Source organism: Choloepus didactylus, chromosome 12 (genome assembly GCF_015220235.1).
Source record: "Choloepus didactylus isolate mChoDid1 chromosome 12, mChoDid1.pri, whole genome shotgun sequence".
Taxonomy (NCBI): domain Eukaryota; kingdom Metazoa; phylum Chordata; class Mammalia; order Pilosa; family Megalonychidae; genus Choloepus; species Choloepus didactylus.
In genome coordinates this window covers 60,136,284-60,154,158 of record NC_051318.1, presented here as the reverse complement: position 1 = coordinate 60,154,158, position 17,875 = coordinate 60,136,284, and the positions used below count along the sequence as shown (strand labels likewise).

The window sequence follows — 17,875 nt, the reverse complement described above, 5'->3', positions numbered from 1 at the left end:
AAGCTTCTCAGGTGAATCTGAAACACAATCGGGTTTAGGAACAAATGTAACAGTAAACAGTAAGGAGTAGGGGCAATAATAAATGTTTTTAAGAGGATAACTCTGGAGGATAACTAGATGGGGGGAGGGGAAAGGTGGCAGTGAAATTAGGATGCTACCATCCATGAAAAAGCAGATATATGCTTAAACGATGGCAGCCTGAATTATGGCAGTGAGAGAACAGAGATGAGAACACAAATCGGAGACTTTGCCTAGAAGAATTCAAAGAACTTAATTTACGCAAGTGGATTTGGGGGAGATGTTTAGGGTTACCCAAAACTATAGATGGGTGGTGATGCTTTTTAGATTCTTTATTCTAAAATACAACTATAAAGAAAGAAAAGTCTTACAGTCAACAGCAAGAGCTCGGTGCAAGAGGTCTTTAGCAGCTCGAACAACAGTGCTCACTACAGAGAGAGCTCTGCTACAGTTTTTATCTTCTTCATTGGCTTTACTCAGAAGTTGTGATTGTAAATCTCCATCAAATTCACTCCTGTAACATTAGTAAACATGAGATTATCTTACGATGGTAAGTGGAAAATAATCTAACTCTAAAAGATCTGAGGGAAAAGTATCCAGGGCAAAGAGAACAGTTAGAAACGGTCTGAGACAGGAAAAAGATTGGTGAGTTCAAACAATAGAGTGAAGACAAGTGTCACTAGAATGAAATGAGAAAAGGGGAAAAGGTAAACAGGTGTCAAATAATGTGATCCTATTGTGACAACTCTAAATCTGATAGTAAGTGGGATAAGAAGGTATTGGAGGGCTTTGAGCAAGGGAGGAACATAATACGATTTATACTTCATACGATCTACACTTTATACGATCACTCTGGCTGAGTTGTGGAGAACTGAGGACAAGAGCAGAAATAGGGAGACTAGTTTAGAGGTTATTGCAGTTGTCCAGGTAAGAGGCAGTGGGAGCTTGGATTAAACTGTCAATTATGGGAGAGGTAGAAGAGGTCAGATTTAGCACATATTTTTAAAGTACAGTTGCCAGGAATTGTTGATGAATTAGATGTGAAGAGTGAGGTAAAGAGAGAAGTCAAGAATAACTCCAAGGTTTTTGGCTGCAACTGTGGATGAAGGATGGGTACTCCTTTTGAAACGCTAATCTAAGATGTCTGTTAGACAACTACAAATGGCATTCTTAAAGAGGTTATATTATGTAGTGGTTAAGAATATTGTCATCTGGAGTCTGATTTCCTGCCTACAAACTCTAGTACCATAGTTCATTATAAGTGTGATTTTGAGTAAGTTGCTTAACTGCTCTGTGTCTCAGTTCCCTGATCTATAAAGCAGGACTAGAAAGAGTGCCTACCTTCCTGGAGTTACTGAGGATTATGTGAGACACCACTTAGGTAATGATCTAAAGCACTTAGATCATTGCCTGGCACAGAGTAAGTACACATAACATAGTGCAGTACACATTAACTATCATCACCTTCTATATTGCCACCCAAATGAAAATGTTAAAGAGAGCTGGATATTCAGTCTAGGGCTTAAAGGAGACCAAGCTAGAAATGTAAACTTGAGAGCTATAAGAGTGGATAGTATTTCAAGCTCAAGTGTTCACTGAAAACACTGTATTTTGCATGACATAAAGTCTGGATAGTAGATGCTGCAAAGGGGCTCTCTAGCTTTACAAAATATACAACTTTTTTTGTGCATGACATAGTTTTTAATCTACAGTTTGAGAAAGAATAATGTACTATTTGTTGGAGTGTTTATGTAACAGAAAATGATCTTCATAATTCGGGTAAAAAGACTAGAAAGTTTTGTTATCTTGGCAGCAACATGACACTATGCAGCTTTTTAATACCTGTTATTTTATTCCATTTCTCAGGGAGAAAGGAAGCAGAAAATCTGCATGTAGAGAACTATTTTGTACTAACTGCTTAGGCAGTGTCCCCAGATAGTTTATAAAGGAAATGGAAGAAACAGCAAGCCTCTGAAAGTGAATGACTTGATGCTAAATCAAGTTGAGGTCAAACATGGTGAACGGTACTCACTACTACCTACGATTCTGCTTAAGATGCTAAAAGAAAAAATCCAGACTCAGTGAGAAATGCTAAATTTTTTTTTTTTTAACCTAAAGGTAATCATTATTTATTTTCCAATGTATAAGTAAAGGGTAGTTTTAGATAAAAATATTATAAGAAACATATGATTATATATGCTAGAGTCCCAGGAGCTAGCACAAGATTCACAGACACCAAAACAGAACTACTTTAATAATCTTTCATCAATTGTAACAAAGGTAATCATTGCTAAAAAAAGAAAAAGCACAATTATTAAAAAAAGTGTTATTATTAATAGTAACAAATGTTCCACACAAATGCAAAGTGTTGTAGTGGGTGAGCGTGGGAATCCTTTATTTTATGCATGATTGTCTCATAATCTCACAACTTGTTTAATAATAACAATGATAAAAATACCCTGTAGAATGAATAAGACCAAGGTAACACCACTACCTGGGGAGAGTTGATCCAATCACTAATTTCAGGTATTTTATAAAAAGAAATTAATGAATTCCATTTAAATTTGGAATTGCAGACCATAAATTATAAAGTGACAGCAAATAATGCATATGACCAATAGATTAAAATGTCAATGATATTAAAGGAATAATGGCCAAAAATTCAGTAAACACTGAATTCATATATTAAAATGAAACCTCTTTACATGAATTAGCACAAGTATATGCAAGAAAGATACCTGTACAATTTAATTGTAACTACCCATTTATAGCATTTTCCACCTTGGGAGTAAACTGTATATGTGCCACTAGTTTATAATATTTCCTGCATCTCTCTCCACACACTTACCTGTAGTATAATATCTGTGGAATCTGTCCTCTGGTTTGGTTTGTGCCGTTACTACTCAAGCTGCACGTGCTGAATGTAAATGTCACACCATCAGGGCACTGAACTGTGGTCATTCCTCCATCTCCATTGGCTGTACGGCTTCCATAGTTCCTCAAGCGCACAGCATATTTAACATTTTCCTTCACAATAAAGACATAAAATATATTTATAATTATAATTATTTTGTGGATAACAAAAAGAACTCCAGCACCAAACTGGACAAACATATTGAATATTTTGCCATCTTTATAGAGTATATGACTGGGTGAATTTTTAATGAATCAGTAGCCACAAAAGTGAACACAGAATGCTTATTATATGACAGAAACTGTTCTACGTCCTTTACATAATTTAACCAGATTAGTCCTTAAAATGATCTTAAGAGTTAAGTGTCATTGTTATCCCTATTTTACAGATGAGGAATCTGAGGTAAGAGAAGTTAAGTAACTTGCCTAAGGTCACAGTGTTAATAAGTGATGAAACTGGGATTTGAACACCGTTTGGATATATTATGTCCCCCAGAAAAGCCATGTTCTTTAATGCAGTCTTGTGGGGGCAGACTTATTAGTCTTTTGATTAGGGTAGAAACTTTTGATTGAGTGTTTCCATGGAGATGTGACTCACCCAACTGTGGGGGAGACCTTTGGATTAGATTATTTCCGTGGAAGTGTGGCCCTGCCCATTCAGGGTGGGTCTTGATTAGTTCACTGGAGTATTTAAGAGAGCTCAAGAGCAGACAGAGATGCTTGCTGATGCTTAGAGATGCTTGCTGATGCTTGGAGACTCTTGGAGATGCAGACAGAAGGATGTTTGGAGATGCTAAGAGATGAAGTTCAGAGTTTACCCTGGACAAGCTAAGAGACAACTCCCAGATGCTTAAGGAGAAATGCCCCAGGAGAACGAAGAAGAGAGCTGAGAGAAGCTAAGAGAGACAGAAGGCCAGAGACATTCTGGTGAAAGCAATTCTGAAATGCAACCTGGCAGCAAAGGACCAGCAGGCGCCGGCCATTTGCCTTCCCAGCTGACAGAGATGTTCCGGACACCATCGGCCTTTGTTTAGTGATGGTATCCTCTTGTTGATGCCTTAGTTTGGACACTTTTATGGCCTTAGAACTGTAAATCTGTAACCTAATAACACCCCTTTATAAAAGCCAATCCATTTCTGGTATTTTGCATAATGGCAACATTGCAAACCAGAACAAACACATGCAGCTTGATTCTAGTTTCAGTTCTTAACCACACTCTATGAGTATTAGCCAAAAAAAGAAAGATTTTAAATACATAAACTAATTATTTTTCCTTGATCAGTTTACTTTTTAAAATAATTTTTATTTGGGGGGAAAATCATGGTGAATCCATTATGTTTTTATTTTAAGAGACAGCAGCAACAGAAACAGGCAGAATCTGTTTTGCTAAACAGTTATTGTTAGACAATTAGGATCTTTGATGTAATAATAATTTTAGTAGTTAATACTAACTGTTAAGACTACCTGTTTTTAAAATGAGTTTTGGCACAATAAGAGAAGGAAAGACAGGGACTAATAATATTTGTTGGGTTTCTATAATGTGCTCAACATGGAGGAAGGTTCCACTATTTAATGAAATCTGAACATCTTTCAACACACATATTATCCTTCCCAATCTACAGATGAGTCTCAAAGGTATTAAACGATTACTTGTCCAATGTCTTAGAGTTAAAATGTGGAAGAACAGTTATCTCAATGTAGGTATGTTTGACTCCAAAACAGTACTTTCTACTACACCAGACTTTGAGATATTATGCAAAGATATTATACAATACAACATTAGAACACAGGAAGTACTCCATAAATATTTGAAGCATAATGACAACTTGGGTATAGCTATTTTTAACAAAGAAAATTCATTGAATACTTGACACTATTTTAAAAGTAAACTACACAGTTATGTATGTTTCACAGAAACAGAAACATTTCTGTGACATTACCTTTAAAGGAACAACTTTGTCAAGTCTGATTTCAGCTATATCACTGGGTGAATCATCTGTTGTATAGGTTCCTTTGACTAATTCTAGAGATGTCCATCTGTGGGAATGAGTTGAATCTCCCGCATGTTCACTCTAACAAAATAAAATCCACCATACTCTTAATTTTATTGTATGAACAATTTTGATTAGAATTAATTTCCATTTAAACTAAAAAGAGGAAACAGGAATACCTATGTAAGAATACTGATAATTCTATCTTTAAAGAACTATATATGTGTAGCCATTTTATTAAAATCCCAAACTTTGTAATATTCCACAATGTATTAATGATATGGATTATTAAAAAATCACATATACTAATTTAAATCACCATAAATTCTGGTTATTTGTTGTCTCAAAAATATTCTACAAATACAAATTTAGTTAACTTTCAAAAAGACACTCAAATTTCCCTCCTATTGTTGGGTTTATAAAACACAAGAAAAAATTCTAGACCAGAGGCTCATAACCTCTTTTGGAATACAACTCCACTGGGAATCTAATGTACGAGTAGATTTTTTCTCTCTCCAGGAAAATGTCCACATGTACATAGCCACATAATTTTGTATATAATTTGTATGGACCCCTTGAAGCCTATAGGCAGTTCTTAATCTTCAAGAGAAATGATAAATGCTTTATCACTACAAAATATTTTTCTATCAGTTAATACATTTACAAAGACATAATTAAATTGCTTTTCAGAACTGTTTTTAAGCAGTTTATTTCCTTGTGTGTAAAATTAGCCATTCGTATTTCCTCATACATGTAAAAGAAAAAAATTTTGGTACCATAAACCATTCACTTTTATCTGGTCTCCAGAGGAGTTCAACACAAATCATATAAATGAACTTATCTCACCTGATGTCTTAAACTATTCCCAGTTTTCTATTTACAGAACTTAATGAAGTATAAAAATAATCAAATTACTTGCTCAAAAGCATCAAGCTACAGAAAGATTGCTATTTAATAGGAAACAATTTACACATTATCTTTCTGTACCATTTTAATAAAGCTATGTGAAAATAAAGTACTTTAAATAATTTAGAGAATATAGCACAATACAGATAAATGAATCAGCTAAACAAATCCATAACTACTGTGCTTACAAAGAATCGTCCATTAACACTCTATGTCAAAATTTCTTAATCACTGAAAGTTATTACCAGTCTGAATATTGCTTTTTGTGTCTCTTGCAAAGGGCAATTGCAAAAAACAAAAACAAAAACAAAAAAAATCATTCAAGGTTTAGCTATATAATCAGAGGTTTAGCTATGTAACTTCTAGTCTGATTCCACTTCAAATTTATCCTGAAAGTGCAAATGTAGGAAGAACTGATCTGAGATGGCACACAAGCAATCAGCTAAAATTCACTTTCAGTTCCTTTAATGTCATCCATCCTATGATTGAGCTGCTAAACTCTCAAAGTTTTGGATCCATCATACTATTATAATTATTAGAAGTTCTGTTACACAACCCACACAGCAAGACAAATGCTGTAAGAGTGATACTTACATCATCAACCAATACCTCTAATTCATATTCATGAATTCCGCCTCCTCCATAGACAGAAAAACCAACCACAACTATTCCAGGTTTGTCTACTGAAAAACAGATCGCATCAGGGGATCCATTCCCGGTATTCCAACTTCTTCCCTGACTTGTTTTTGTAAATCGGTTAGCACTGGCTTTTACAGAATGGAGAGAGTTAAGCCCATCAACCTGTGGACAACAAAAGCAATCACATCAAGTCTGTGCCTGAGCATTAATGATATACCTTAAACAAAAACATCCAAAGACTTCCAAGAAGTCCAACAAAATAATGTATATTTAATAAGTGGCTTAAAACCTTCCTAAAAATATATTCTCTCAAGAGATAAACCAGTAATAAAACCAGACTTTATCATTCTAAATTCACAAATCAATGTCACTTGATATTATTTTCTTCTTTTACTCATATTAAAAAAAACTTTGTATTTTCACTTAATTGATGTCAAAACTGTAAATTTCTAAGTTATCACAACCATAAAGTGAATGAATTATCACTCACTTTGAAAAGATATACCAAAAATCTCACCAATGGCTTTCAAATCATGCTACACAGAGCACTGGGGATTCTTTGGGTGGAGGTATGTAAGGAAGAGGTGGCCTCAAGGTCCCCCGCTTCAACCAGACCAACTCTCCTCTTATCTGGGAGTTTCCCAACAAGATGTCATTTGAAGAAAATGTTCTGTATCTTAAGACTGAACACCATTAATATATTGTGATAACTTGACATTCAGTATTTGAATATAGATATACACATTCAACTTCACATTAATTATGGACTTTCATTAGGAAGGATCAAAGAATTTGTTCTGGTTTGAAACTTTTTTATTTTATTTTATTTTTTTTTAAATTACAGAGTCTGCTTCTGATCTAAGTTAGCCCCAGAAATTTCAGAGACTTATCAGAGGGGAAAAAAAAATGAAGTTTATCATTTTAGAAAACTACTCTTGAAAAGAACAGAGCACCTAAGCCAGGTCCTGTGAGAACTCCAAAGGTAGTACACCAGTCATCCTGCAATTTTGGATATTGCTTTTCTTTAGAAAGGTTAATCCCCTGGGGATAACTAGACAGTAAACTTCCAAGGATGACCTATGCATTATAGACTTTCCTGCATTCTCCAGGATCTAGTACAGAAGAGAAACTTATTATAGGCATTCATAATTCTTTGTTGCATAAATAAGCAAATGAAAATTTTCTGGCAAGGGCTTCAATTGCCTCCTAGGCCAAAGTCAAAGGTAACCAAGAAATCTAGAAGTGTTTCCTATGGTGAGATAATAAAATTTCTATCACTATTATTCAGTAATGAGTGTAGATTTGAATGAGTTAACTCAGAATAGGTTTTAAAATAAATCTACTATAAGCAAAAACAAAAACTATGAGTTGTGGCAAGAAATTTGAGAGCTGAGGACACAATGCATGCTAGTTATTAAACTTTCATTGGAATGACATAAGGTATTGCATATTAAATACAATTTTCAAAACCAACCTACTGTGTGCTTTTGGGGAAAAAAATAGAAAGAGTCACCAAATACAGTGAAAACATTTACATAAATTACAAAGCAAAGTAGGGCAGTGAAATGGTGAAAAATGATGTCCCTTTACGTGAAAATATTTCAGAGTGATTTTCACAAGCAAAATGTTTGATCCATTAAAATTTTTGATATAGATGAGATAAAAAATCATATTCTGGCTTTTACATATATAATATACCTCCTATTATTGTGCTTTGTTTTATTATAACGTGTTTTTTTACAAATAGAAAGTTTGCATCAAGTATGTCTATTTGTGCCATTTTTATAATGGCATATGCTCACTTCATGTCTGTGTGTCACATTTCAATTAAGGTATGCACATTGTTTTTTTAGACATAATGCTATTAGTACATGTAATGGACTGTAGTATACTATAAATGTAACTTTTATATGCACTGGGAAGCCAAAAAAATTTGTGACTCACTTTATTGTGATATTTGCTTTATTGCAATATTCTCTTTATTGCCGGCAGTCTGGAACCAAAACCCACAATATACCTAGGGTATGCCTATACATTTGTATAGTGGCAATCAAGTGGGCTGAGCTAAGATTTAACCCTCTTTACCTTTTCTACACTATGTGTTCATTATTAATATTCCTACAACATTGCTCATTACCTAGCAATGTGAACTTTGCTTTTCTTGGGGCATGACAGAGGGTTATGCAATGGTGAGAACATAGTCTGATATGAAGAAAAAGTATACTTTGTACTACTGTGATGTACTGGGTAAACTGGTAAGGGAGAGAAAATACATAAGAGCAGAGAAGAGGGACAGGAAAGGGGAAAATTCCACTTTGTTTTTTAGAAACAAAATATAGTAGAACTGCTGACCCATTAGCATTTTGAAAGTTTCTGCAAAGTATAAACACATAAAAAAGAAACTATGAAAATTTTAAACATGTTCTTATTATCCAATCTCAAAATATAAAAATTTATTACCTCAGATCCCAGTGCTGATGCTGTCAGTTCACTAACAATACTGGCAAGCAATCCACAGGTATTAGAGACAAGGTGGGAGGAAAAGAGTTCATTTTCTCTCCTCAGGCTGTTCCTGACAGGTAATACAACAATGACCAGCATTTTCTCTAGAACTTCACGAAAGCTTGTTATCCCTGCGATATTCTCTTCACTCTAAGATACATGAAAAGACAAAGTTCCAAGATATTGTTTTATTTTTCCTGCACATGAGTACCCAGTTACAAAATCTTTTCTCTCTAGATGATATCCTTAAAAATCAGACTTTAAATTGCTATAAATTTATCCAATTGTATGTGGATTCACTATTTTTCACTTTAAATGTCTTTTTTAAATTATTAGTCTCTGTGTATCATAAAAGTGCCACATATTTTATAAGGTGTTTGTGTTTTTATTAACTTTGTGTTATTTTCACATATTTTCTTACTTCACTTTTCAGTAACAATCCTGTATGACAGGAAAATATTCTTCCCATTTAAAAAGCTTTTACCAAAAGGCAAGACTCCAATTTGAGGTAAATACTCCTGGTATATTTAGAGGTAAAATTACTGAGTAATCATTTGAGAAATCCATTGTCCTAACAAAATTCTATTTGTATATGCAATGTAATAAAAATATGGAATTCTTCTATAACTATGCCAATGAAGTTTTATTCTACTATATTAGACCTCCTGGTGGAAATGAGAAAATTCCAACTCCCACCAATGTAAAAATTTCAAGATAAGAAGTTACAGAGTCTCATTTAACACCACAGGAAAATACTTCGTTTTCAAGACAGCTTTGAAATTTGATGATTGGCTTTCCCAATTCTCACAGTGCTTATTTTAATATACTAAAATGTTGAATAGAAAATGTTTTAAAAATTCTTTATTTCCCTAGAATATTATCATGGTAATCTAAAATACTGTATAAAAAGATATTGCTTATAATATCTGCAACTTATTTCAAATTGTTCAGCGAAAAACAAACATACAGGTATTCATCGTAACTCTGAAATTTTCTGTAGGTTAGAAATTATTCAAAATAAAACTTGGAGCTCTTCCGCCGCCATTGTAAATCCAGCTCCATACAACGCTCCGCTGCCGCTGCTACCAGGACTCGGCCAGCGCGCCAGCACCCCCCTACCGACAATTCCGCCACCATGGAGGACATGAACGGGTACAGCAACATAGAGGAATTTGCAGAGAGATCCAAGATTAACGCCAGCAAGAATCAGCAGGAAGACGGTAAAATGTTTATTGGAGGCTTGAGCTGGGATACAAGCAAGAGAGATCTGACTGAATATTTGTCTCGATTTGGAGAGGTTGTAGACTGCACAATTAAAACAGATCCAGTCACTGGAAGATCAAGAGGATTTGGATTTGTGCTTTTCAAAGATGCTGCTAGTGTTGATAAAGTTTTGGAACTGAAAGAACACAAACTGGATGGCAAATTGATAGACCCCAAAAGGGCGAAGGCCTTAAAAGGGAAAGAACCCCCTAAAAAAGTTTTTGTGGGTGGATTGAGCCCAGATACTTCTGAAGAGCAAATAAAAGAATATTTTGGAGCATTTGGAGAGATTGAAAATATTGAACTTCCCATGGATACAAAAACAGATGAAAGAAGAGGATTTTGTTTTATCACATATACAGATGAAGAGCCAGTAAAGAAATTATTAGAAAGCAGATACCATCAAATTGGTTCTGGAAAGTGTGAAATCAAAGTTGCACAACCCAAAGAGTATATAGGCAGCAACAGCAACAACAGAAAGGAGGAAGAGGCGCTGCAGCTGCTGGACGAGGTGGTACAAGGGGTCAAGGACGAGGTCAGGGCCAAAACTGGAACCAAGAATTTAATAACTATTATGATCAAGGATACGGAAATTACAATAGTGGCTATGGCAGATATGATTATACTGGGTATAACTATGGGAACTATGGATATGGACAGGGATATACAGACTACAGTGGCCAACAGAGCACATATGGCAAGGCATCTCCAGGGGGTGGCAATCACCAAAACAATTATCAGTCATACTAAAAGAGGACCTTGGAGACAAGAGGAGGAAATACTAAAGTAACCCATCTTGCAGGACGATGTTGAAGATTGGTCTTCTGTTGATCTAAGATGATTATTTTGTAAAAGACTTTCTAGTGTACAAGACACAACTGTCCAACTGTATATAGCTGCCAATTAGTTTTCTTTGTTTTTACTTTGTCCTTTGCTATCTGTGTTATACCTCAGTGTGGACTTGTGTTTATACAAATTTTATTTGTATGATTTCATGTTAAACCTCAAATAAATGTTTCCTTATGTGATTGTTAAAAAAAATAAAAAATAAAATAAAATAAAACTTGGAGAAAAAAGATTGCCACTTTACAGGTAACCTTTAAAATATTTTGTTTTCTTAATTTAAACTCTTCTTGTGAAATCAATAATCAGCATTTATCAGTACAGAATGAGGACTAAGCTAAATATGCCTCCACTGACGATTTCATTGCCTGAAAAGAGAAAAAAAAAATTATTTCAGAAAAAGAACCTACCTGACTGAGTTTTTCCATATGTGCCACCAAAAGAGGAAAACGGTGAACTAGTGTTGAATCATTCTCTGTGCTAACTTGTTTAACAATTGATCGTAGTAGCACTTCTCCATCATATGCAATAGGGAAGATAGAAGTCAGCTTAACAGATGTGTGACACAGAGCTGACATAACAGCTGCAAGGAGTCGACTACTTGATGTCTTGAAGTTTGCTTCTTGAATATCCTTTTAAAAACAAAAATATGCACACACACACACACCCAAGAAATATTGTATCAATATAATCCAAGTTTCTAGATAAATAAAAGATATATTTTTAAATCATATACAAAATTTTCGATCACTCAGTCATTTTTACTGTCTTATCTAGAATATTATATTCTAGAATATTATAGCAATGCTTATTACAATGTAGGCATTATCAATTAAGTATTAATATTGTACAATTATTACATCAATACTTTGACACACAATTGTTATTGCAGTTATTGCTCAATTAAGAAGGACAATTATTAAGAAAAATCATCCTCCTGTCCTCCAGCAATTGACGTTATATATTTATATATCCCCAGAATCACAGTTCCTCTCTACAACTATTCTCAAAAAAAGACGTTAAAAGGTTCCAGTTAGTATATATCAAAGGCATTTCTAGTAAAAAGCAATGAAATTTATTTTCCTTAAATAGGTAATTAAAATCGTAATTCTGTGCTACTATAATTATAATGATTAAAATTATAATTCTACTATAACATTTCACTAAGGACACAAAACTATGTCATCACATTGCACAGCTTATTCAGAAAAATGAGTAGCAGGCCTATAAAACTTTATAACAAAGTATTCCAAAACTTATCAATATAGGATATCCTAATTTGCAAAAATCATGTACACATTGCTTAGGTCATCAAACATTTGTGATACAAAGTCAAGTAAAGGAATGTTACACTTGTTTAACCACTGTTAATGTTAAGACTGTTCAGCCTGAAAGGAAGAGAACAACCATATCATGTTGGGCAGGTTTTCAGAGAGAAAGAGTAATTAAGTTGTGTACTAGTCCAGGCAGTAATCTTGCCCCAGGAAATTGAGTGGTAAGATATACTATGCTGCTACAGAGATTCAAGGTTGCCTGCCCTGATGTCATCATTGGAAGTAGTAACAAGAATACCTTTCAACTAGTCTGGGTTGCCCTGGTGAGGGTACTGAATTTTATTTCACTTTTACTTTTTGCCATGACCTCCAGGATAATGTTGAATAGAGGTGGTGAGAAAAGACGTGCTTTGTTTCCAAACTTAGGGGAGCAGACAATATTTTACCATTAAGTTTGATATTAGCTATAGATCTTTTGTAGATATTCTTTATCATGAGGAACTTTCCTTATATTCTAGTTTGCTGTGAGTTTTTAAAATCATACTTAAGTGCTAATTTTGCTAGTTTTTCTTTTTCTATTGAGAGGATCATATGATTTTCCCTCTTTAGATAGTTAATAAGTTGAACTATATTATTTCCTTTTTTTGTTGTGGTAAATAATTTGCCATTTTAAATGTACACTAGTTACATTCATATAATTGATTTTTCAATATTAAAATAACCTTGCATTTCTGAGATAAACCTCATTTGGTCATGATATATTACCTATTTTATATACTACTGGATTTAAATTGATAGTATTGTTAAGGACTTCTGTATATACGTTTTTGAGTGATATCTGCTTGTAATTTTCTGTTCTTAGAATATCTTTGACTTCAGATTTTGGTTTCATAGCGATGCCAACCTCACAAAATTAGTTACAAAGCTTCCTCCTATATTTTCTGGAAGTTTTGGTGAAGGATTTATATAATTTCTTATTTAAATATTTGATTAGAATTCACCCCTGAAACTATCTGGGCCTGGAGTTTTCCTTGGGAAGTTTTTGATAATGCATTCAATTTTTTAATGGATATAAGGCAATTCAGATTTTCTATTTCTTGTTAAGTCAGTTTTAGTAAGTTGTGTTTTTCAAGGAATTTGTCCACTTCATCTAAACTTGTAAAATTTATTGGCATAAAGTTGTTCACAGTATCCCCTTATTATCCTTTAAACGTCTGTTGGATCTAAAGTGATATTACCTATTTCATTTCTGATAATGGTATTTTTTCTCTCTCTTTTTCAATCAGGCATGTAAGAATTTATAGATGTTGTCCATCTTTTCATACACCAGCTTTTGGCTTTGTTGGCTTTCTCTATTTTCTATTTCACTGATTTCTGCCCTTATCTTTATTATTTCCTTCTTTCTACTTACTTTCCATTTAATCTTCTCTTCCTTCTAGCTTCTTCAAGTAGAAATTCTTTGACAGAATAATCATTTAGAGGTATAATTTCTCTCGAAGCAATCAATGCTTTGGCTGCATCCTATGAATTCTGATATATTTAAACTTTACGTTTGAAATACTTTTTCATTTCCTTTGTGATTTCTTTTTGGAGCCACTGGATTCTTAGACGTGTCGTTTATTTTCCAAATATTTTTTGCTTTTCTCAATGCATATTTTACTGATTTCTAATTTGTGGTTTTAAAACATGTTCTTTAAGATATTTATTATTTAGTTACGCATTTAGAAATTTATTTTGTGTGCACTGTAAAAAATATGTATTCTGCAGTTGTACATATTGTTTCATAAATGTCAGTTAGGTCAAGGTGGTTGTTAGCATTAACAGTCTGTATCCTTACTTTTTGTCTAGCAGCTCTAGTAATTATACAAGAAGAGTGTTAAAGTCTCCAACCATCAATATGGACTTATCTATTTCTCCCTTTAGTTCTGTCAGTTTTTTGCCTCATGTGTTTATAAACTCTGTTATTTGATGCATACACATTTATAAAGGCTGTTTCCCTCCTGACTGAATAATGGTCACTAAATTCCTGTGCAATACCCAGTTATCATACAAGTTCACTCAGCTTTGGCTCCCTACTGCTTCTGCCTATGCAGAGATGGCAGGAATTGCCACTTTGGTGCTGGTCGTGCTCTCACACACTCACTCACTCATTGTTCTTTCCATCCCATGCACACATATACTCATCCACTCTCTCACTCACTCTCTCATACATTCAGGAGAAAAATCAGCAGCTGCACAGTGTGCCTTCCAATTTTATAACTAAAAATGATAAAGCAAACAGAGAACAAAACAAATTTCAAAACTCTGATTATACAAGTTATATATACTAAACTAATTTCCCAATTTACCTTTTATAAGTGTTAGAAAGATTGTAGTTTATTTTCTTAAAGAGTATTAAATAATGTATCAGATTTTCAACATTTAACAAACTTAAATTACCTGATCCAAACAATTCAGCAAATCACAAAGGCAAGCCCACTGTAAGGCAGGAGTTGGATAGAAAGAATGAAAACAGGCAGTAAAAGTATTATGACACTCCTGAAGCACAGCTTCTAGGAGACTCAAAGGTTGACTTAGATATCCTTGAGGATCATTATCCAACTTCACCATGCAGTGATCAACTCCTTCTGACAAGATTTTTCTCAACAAAGTTCTGGTTTTTCCAATACACTCTGCTAATTTGCTAGTTTCTTCTACAACTGCTTTTCCTGTAGCTTTGAGGGAACAAAGCAGATTGCTAATTAAATAAAATAACAAATATGCATGAAAACATTCAGAATATACTCTCCTGAATAGCTAAAAATCACAAGTTTCTATAAATAAAAATAAAACAATTTGGAGATTATGAGTGGTCAAAAGTTAATTTCTTTTTTTAATCTAATGGGAGGAAAAAAAGGTGTCAACATTGAAATTGAAATCAGTTGTTCAAAATATTTCTATATGACAGAATTTTTAAAATAATACCTTTAATTAGAGTATTAAATTTAACCTGTTATGACATTTTCAGAATAATATGTAATCTATTTTATTCTTTACAAGTAAATATACAAGCTTTGTACCAAGCCAACTTTCTCCCTCACCCTGCGAGCAGGGTAAAGGCAGTTGGGTATCTTAAACTTTCGGTCATCCTACTTAAATCTCAATGTCTCAAACATTTTGTCATTTAAAATATTTAAAAGTTCATTTAAAAAAATGTATCATACCTGACACTGGGTAAATTTCACAGGTATAGACACGCAGTAACCTCAGACAACAGGTGCCCACAAAGCGCAGTCTCTCTAAATCGAGAAGTGTAGCTGTGAACTGGAATCCTTTTAACCCTCTAAGTTCTTCAACTCCTAAGACTAAGGTGGTCCAGCTCCAGTGAAGAATACTCAGCAATGATTCAAAACATTCCTAATCCAGAATATTTAAAAAATAGATTAAAATGAGTTCAAATGATACCATAACTTGAATCAAATGGAAAGATAATGACATTCAACTTCACAATTTTATCTTAATTTTTTTTGTTTTAATAGCCTGAAATAATAGATACTTATAGTTCATTCATTAAGTTACCATTAAAAGTATCTTAAATCTGACAAAAAAGGTAAAGTAAAAACAATGTACTCCAATTTTATAAAAACAGTGTACTCCAATATTTACATATTTAAGGAATCATTTTTAAGTTTCCCTGCTATCAACCTATCTAGTTTATTGTATGGATAAGGAAAAAATGAAAAACAATTATAAATGCATATTCACTTGAAAGGAAAATTATATTGTCACTGCAGTATTATATAAAAAAACAAAATACTATAAACTAATAATCTTTTAAATATAGTAATAGTTTTAGCATTAGGTATCAATGACAGTATCAAATAAGTTATGGCTACATATTAAAATTTACAATATAAACAATAGGCAATTCTTGATAAACAAGTTAATAGAAGATATTTACTAGAAAATGCTAAAAAAAATCATATTTTGATTTTTAAAAGTTCTAGACTACAGATGTTGGTGGTTCTTCCTTAGCTTCTCTGCAGGTTATACCATGTTTCATGTGATAGCAGATACTAGATGAATACCAAAGCAAAGCAGTCCTCTCCCTTCACCCACCAAATCCCAGTCTTCTCCTGAGCAAATATGCATGATACCAATAGAGAGATTACAACATGCCATTTTAAATAAATGACTGAATTACTGTTTCCTAATGACCACATAACTACTTAGACATTAAAAAAAGAGGTCAACTGAAAAAGACACAACAGAGTCAAAGATACTTATTTGGATTAAAAGATAATAAATGGACCTTAATACTAAAAGGAAGCAAATGTACCAAGGAATCAAAGTTCTTGTAGTCTCCGATTCAAAGTACAAACTCTGTAAATTGACATAACTCTCTTGGAAAGTCAATTTAACTAGACACATCAACATTTAAATGGATACAGTTCCAGTACAAATATTCACATAAATACATAAGTAACCAAAGACATACAAGTATGAACACTCATTCGGTAAAATGTAATAGCAAAAAATGAGAAAAAAACTGGTCCTTTGATAGGAAAAGAGTAGAATAAATTAGAATACAACCATTCTATGTAGACTTTAGAAAAGAATGATACAGCCAAATGTATCAACATTGAAAGATGTCCAGGTTGTATACTATTAAATTAAAAAAAAAAAAAAAAAAAGGAGAGGAAGACTGAAAGCTCTCCCCCTAAGATCAGGAATAAGATAAGGATACTCAAGGTTACCACTGTTATTCAGCATTGTACTGGGAGTTCTAGGCAGAGCAATTAGGCAAGAGAAAGAAATAAGAAATAAAAGGCATTCACATTGTAAAACAAGAATAAAACTTTCCCTGTTTGCAGGTAATGTGATCCTATACAGACAGAATCCTGGAAAATCCACAAGAAAGTACTAGAGCTAATAAATGAATTCAGCAAAGTATCGGGGTACAAGATCAACACCCTAAAAATCGGTGGTGATTCTATATACTAGTAACAAAAATCTGACAAGGAAATCAAGAAAAAATTCCATTTACAATAGCAGCTAAAATAATAAAAAATCTAGGAATAAATTTAACTAAGGATACAAAGGACTTCTAAACAGAAAACTAAGAAACACTGCTGAAAGAAATTAAAGAACACCTAAATAAATGGAAAGACATTCCGTGCTCATGGATTGCAAGGCTAAATATTTTTAAGATGTCAATTCTACCTAAAGCGATTTACAGATTCAACATAAACCCAACTAAAATTACAACAGCCTTCTTTGCAGAAATAGGAAAGCCAATGACCAAATGTATACGAAATGATAAAGAGCTCCGAATATAACCAAAACCATCTTGAAAAAGAACAACAAAGTTCGAGGACTCACACTTCCCAACCTTAAAACTTATCACAAAGCTATAGTTATCAAAACAGCATGGTACTGGCCCAAGGATAGAGACATGGATCAATGGAACTGAACGGAATGTTGAGAAATAAACCCTCAGATCTAAGGCCAATTGATTTTTGACAAGGGTGCCAAGTCCACTCATTG

At 33.5% G+C, this 17,875-nt stretch overlaps 1 protein-coding gene and 1 pseudogene across 3 annotated transcripts in view; one reads left to right on the top strand and one right to left on the bottom strand.

Moving 5' to 3' along the window:
• MYCBP2 (MYC binding protein 2) overlaps positions 1–17,875 on the bottom strand; it is a 377,400-nt gene that overhangs the window by 160,297 nt on the left and 199,228 nt on the right. For all 3 annotated transcript variants that reach the window (XM_037800441.1, XM_037800440.1, XM_037800439.1), the window contains 8 exons: positions 15,553–15,745; positions 14,789–15,063; positions 11,486–11,707; positions 8,928–9,119; positions 6,423–6,629; positions 4,872–5,003; positions 2,867–3,045; positions 390–532 (listed from right to left, as the gene is read on the bottom strand). In XM_037800441.1, the coding sequence (XP_037656369.1) occupies positions 390–532; positions 2,867–3,045; positions 4,872–5,003; positions 6,423–6,629; positions 8,928–9,119; positions 11,486–11,707; positions 14,789–15,063; positions 15,553–15,745 (1,543 nt within the window). The remainder of the gene's footprint in view (positions 1–389; positions 533–2,866; positions 3,046–4,871; positions 5,004–6,422; positions 6,630–8,927; positions 9,120–11,485; positions 11,708–14,788; positions 15,064–15,552; positions 15,746–17,875) is intronic.
• On the top strand, positions 10,105–11,184 carry LOC119507279 (annotated as a pseudogene).